This window comes from Oreochromis niloticus, linkage group LG2, assembly GCF_001858045.2.
Source record: "Oreochromis niloticus isolate F11D_XX linkage group LG2, O_niloticus_UMD_NMBU, whole genome shotgun sequence".
Lineage (NCBI taxonomy): Eukaryota > Metazoa > Chordata > Actinopteri > Cichliformes > Cichlidae > Oreochromis > Oreochromis niloticus.
In genome coordinates this window covers 9,314,078-9,319,081 of record NC_031966.2, presented here as the reverse complement: position 1 = coordinate 9,319,081, position 5,004 = coordinate 9,314,078, and the positions used below count along the sequence as shown (strand labels likewise).

At 44.5% G+C, this 5,004-nt stretch overlaps 1 protein-coding gene across 1 annotated transcript; it reads right to left on the bottom strand.

Moving 5' to 3' along the window:
• Positions 1 to 495: 495 nt before the first annotated feature.
• Positions 496 to 3,177, bottom strand: LOC109203078 (uncharacterized). Its single transcript, XM_019362067.2, has 2 exons — positions 1,372 to 3,177; positions 496 to 1,290 (listed from the first exon to the last, which is right to left on the bottom strand). The coding sequence occupies exons 1-2, from the start codon at positions 2,425 to 2,427 to the stop codon at positions 901 to 903; spliced, it is 1,446 nt and encodes a 481-aa protein (XP_019217612.2). The 5' UTR covers positions 2,428 to 3,177; the 3' UTR covers positions 496 to 900.
• Positions 3,178 to 5,004: the final 1,827 nt, after the last annotated feature.

Genomic DNA, 5,004 nt, shown 5'->3' with positions numbered 1-5,004 from the left:
TTCTTTCCAAAGTACGTTAACTAATAGCCAGTGTTGCCACAGTTACTTTGAAAAAGTAATATATTACGGACTACTGATCACTCCTTCCAAAAGTAACTTAGTTACTTTACTGATTATTTTTAAAGTAACTAAGTTAGATTACTAGTTACTTTATTAGTTACTTTCAGAAGCTGCCAATAACACTCCCCACTGCCTCAACATAAAAACATCAACTGGTTTTGCCAATACTCACTTTATTGGAAGTGTATTTTAACAGTAATGTAAACAATATATCTCCTGACATTTGAAGTTGAACTTAAAACTTTTTTCCTGACAGAAATACTTCTTTGTATGAAAATAAAGACAGTCTTGTTACTTCACTTAACATAAATACTTTTTATTAAAAAAAAAATAAGTCGACTTCATTTCACATAAATGCTTTTTTTAAATAAAAAATAAGAGTCCTTCTTGACTTCATTTAACATAAATACTTTTTATAAAAAACAAACAAACAAACAGTCTTTCTTGACTTCCCTTAAGATACTTTTTATACCATCCACATGTAAGCACTATTGTCCGCTTTTGTAACTTTGGACTAATCTTATGAAAAAAAAGAGACTGCAGGTCCAACTTCAATAAATTGCCTTACTTCCTTGCAAGTAATTGATTTAACTTAATCAACTTGACAACTTTTATAAGTTTATTAAGTGACTTTGAAAAACTTAATTCAATTACTTGTAAATAGTTATTTAAATTGGATTCCCTATTCTCTTTTTTTCAGTATACGTTGTCATCGCATGTTATGGGGGAAACAGTAGAGTGGAGCGAGTAAACCAGTGGTTGTACCTCATTAACAGAAGCTTCTCAAACCTTTTGTCAGAAAGTCGATTTCTTTTAGACGTGAGCACCAAACCTCCCAGACTAAAAAGTCGCTCCACAGGAGCACTTGATGGGGTTGGAGTGTTTTAAAATTGTCTTTATGCTTGAAAACTTATGCAGAATCTGAAGGTCGTAGCCTGACATCAGGTAGTCCATGACTTCTTTTTCTGCAGAATAGGTCTCCTCCTCTGGCTCTGCCTCAAAAGTGAAAAAGTCCATCTCACCTTGGCTGCTAGATGTAGTAGCACTGGGCACACTGGCAGGGTTTTTTGCAACAGGAGCAGTGGTGCAACACTCTGCTGTCAGAAGCTGTTTTACTCGCTCCCTCCTTCCTGCATCTCTCAGCCATCGGAGTTTGAATTTTGGACAACTGGCAGCTGCGAGAAGGGCATCTTTGTCGTCCAGCACACCGGCAAAACGAGTCTGAATAGCCTAAAAAACATAATCGATATTTTTGCATGTTTGTGAATTGTATGAAGCAAAAAATTTGACTAATTTCAAGATGGAGCGTACCTGTACAATGGCATCTGGAAGGCCTGCAGTCATCCTGGAGAGGTCATCTTTCACAGCCTGGGTCTTCTGCATCAGAACTTCAAGTGTTGGTAGTAAAGTTCCATATGGACAGTCGTCTTGTAAAATGTCCAGTTCTGCAGTCAGAGGTTTCATGGCCATGCAGTACTCATGCAGGAACTGGTAATCTTGATCTTTGAAGCACTTCAGTCCTAGCTTTGTGCACAGAGTATTCAGCTCACCCGTGGGGATTTCTGCAATTCTCTTTACAGCATCAAAAAAGGAATTCCACCTTGTGGACGTTGGTATTAGGAGCTTTCTTTTGCTGATTTCTTCCACTGTTTCTGATGCAAGTGTAGATCTACTGGATTTGGTCCAAAGAGCTGTGCATTTTGCTGTGCTGCTCCTATACACAGCCCTGCTCTCTGCATTGGTTGTTAAATGTTTCTCCACATCACGTGTGCAAATTATGTTGATGGTGTGCGAAGCACACCTGTGGTGCGGGGGAAGAGACAGCTGACCATCACTTTCATTCTCAGCCGAGAGGATTTCTGACAGATCAGAAAAAGTGACATCATCGTCTTTGGGGGTGGACTCTTCCTCCTCCGTCTCATCATCGGACTCCGTGACAGTATGATAAACTTGAAACGCCTTAACAAAGTTGGATCCATTATCAGTAACTGTTGCAACTACTTTGTTGAGTAATCCATAAGAGGAGTGAATGTTTTCGATTTCTGCACCAATGACATCATACATGTGTCTGCCACGAATTCCCCTACATGCTAATGCAACCTTGTGGCGCTCTAATGTGGTTCTACTGATCCAGTGGAGCGTTACTCCCATATAGCTTCTGTTGTTAGCAGTCCAAATATCTGCGGTAGTTGAAACAAAGTCAATCTCATTCAGTGCGGCCTTCAAATTTCTCTCCATTTCTGTAAACTCCTTCTCCAAGTAAGAAGTAAAAGTCGTTCGGTGAGGCAGCTCGGCATTAACAGAAGTAGGGATCTTTTTTATTATGGCACGAAATGAGGGCGAGTCAACAGTGTTTATAGGTAGCATTTCTTCTACAATATACTTCTACAATATAACTTCTTCAATTCTTCATCACTTACTGGTTTTGCACCAAAGTCCAACTTTTGTTGTTTGGGTGGTGTAGGACCTTCTGCGGAAGTCACGGCTCTCTGCTTCGGACCACTTGGTGGGACTCTCTCTGTGAGTTTGACTGTGCCGTGCTGCGACTCCAAATGTTTCTTTAAGTTTGACGTAGTGTTTTTGAAGGTAGATAACACTTTTTCGCCAACACAGAGTGTACAACGAACCTTAATATTGAAATCTTTAGTTGACAGAAACTCAAAATAGTGACCATATTTCCAGCTAAAGAACGAACATCTCTCTCCCTCCATTGTTGTTTACACTTTTTTACGTCGCTGGCTGCTTGTGAGCGGGGAATGTGACCTGTCGCTTATGTGACGTTTCACGAAACGTATGCGTTTGTCATCCGCCGAGACGAAAAGAAGAAACCAAATCTTTTTGCTTAAAAAAATAGTAACGCACAGTGGTTTGGACAAGTAACTTTAATCTGACTGCTGTTATGGAAATAGTAACACGTTAGATTAGTCGTTACTGAAAAAGTGGTCATATTGAGAGTAACGCGTTACCAAGCAACGCGTTACCGGCATCACTGCTAATAGCCTATAGCTGTTAGCTATAGGCCATTAGCTAACAGCTACAACTAGAATTACCAGCTCCCAGCTAACAAATTGTTTCTTACATATTCTTCGATACCTTCACTTTGTTCTGCTTGTTGGGAGTTTGCAGGATCCATACATTCAAATAGGACGTTGTTCTTTTAAAATGAGCATGTTAAAAAAATGTGTCATTTTGAATGAAAACATAAGAGAAGTTCATTTTTGTCATTAACTTTTAAGCAAAACATGAAAATCATTTACACATTTACACAGGATTTCTTCAAGTACTAGACTTTTTTGTCTAGTGCAGCATTTCACAACTCTCTGAATGCATGAAAGAAGTGTGTGACACATGCGCTGTCGTCTTTTACATTTATCAATTATGACAACACTGAAAAGACTGATCTCAAATAAGTAATGGGCAAACTTCTTCGTCCACTTGTCTGACTTATTGATAAATGGGTACTCCAAGGAGTGCTTCTCTTGGCCGCCCTCTGCCTCTTTCCCACATCTCCAGTGCTCATAGCAACAGGAAAGAGCTTTGACTTTTGGTTGCAGGCCTGGCATCCAAGCAAACACCTAGGAGGTGTGTGTCGAGCTCCTCCTAGAAGGCCTGGCGAGTCTGCTACTTGCTGATGTAACTCCTTTTGAAGGATGAAACTGTTAGTTACTGCAATGTACTGGAAAACCGTCATGTTCCATCTTCTGGGTTTGTGATCACTTGGATTTGTTTCCAGCATCTGATCTGACATGTCCACTCCTGCCATGCGTTTTTTATACTCTATGCCAGCGGTCCCCAACCTTTTTTGCACCAAGGACCGGTTTAATGTGAGACTGTGGCGGACCGCCAGGCGGCTCCGCTCACACCCAAGTGGAAGGGAAGTGCTGGGGTGGAGATTTTGGCGCTTACTGTATGTGAGGTTCAGAGAGTCGGTTAATAAAGTTGGAGTGAGACACTGAGACCTCTCCTGTCGTTATTACATACCTCCACATTGGTGACCCCTGTAGCGAACATGCTCGACGACGAAGCCAGCTCCGGCCTGGAAGCATCGGCTGCCGCCGGACTTTCACCTCCGCCGATGGCTGCGTTTGCTGTGGCGCTTAAATTGCCAGATTTTTGGCTTCACGATCCTCCTTCATGGTTCGTGCACGTAGAAGCTCAGTTTGCTCTTCGTGGCGTTTCAGCCGACGATACTAAATACCACCATGTGGTGGCCTCACTTGACCCGCTGTCAACCCGCCGCGTGATGACTCTCCTCCGGGACCCCCCAGCCCAAGGCAAGTATGCCGCTCTCAAGGCGCTGCTGCTGCGGCGTTACTCCCTCTCTGATACTGAGCGGGCCGAGAAACTCCTTTCCCTCGCGGGCCTGGGCGACGGCACCGCTCTCGAGCTCATGGAGAGCATGCTGTCCTTGCTGGGCGCGGATGACGGAGGATTTCTCTTCACCCACCTCTTTCTCCGACAGCTGCCGGCTCCAGTGCGCGCTGGACTTGCCAACTCCCCGCTATTGGCCACGAAGGATTACCGCTCCCTTGCAGAAGAGGCGGATCGCATCCTCCTGGCTACCAGGAGTTTCGGCGTCCAGGCGATTGTTCAGGACTCACCAGCGTTTTTCCCCGCCCCCTCACCGATGCTCCAGGGGCCCCCCGACTCGTCCACGGTGCCCAGAATTGCTGCACGGCGGCACCGCGGAAAAGGGCTTTGCTTTTATCACCAGCGTTTTGGACCGAAGGCACGGCGCTGTCTCCCGCCTTGCAGTTTCCAGACCCAGGGAAACGGGCATGTCAGCGCTCTGTAGCAGCCGCGACCGCTGGCAACAAGGAAAGGCTGCTTTTCTTAGAGGACTCACACTCGGGGAGGCGTTTCCTGGTGGACTCCGGCTCACAGAAGAGCCTTCTTCCCCCGGCTGGCTCGGACAGACTAGCTGAGGGCTGCGGGCCATTGCTA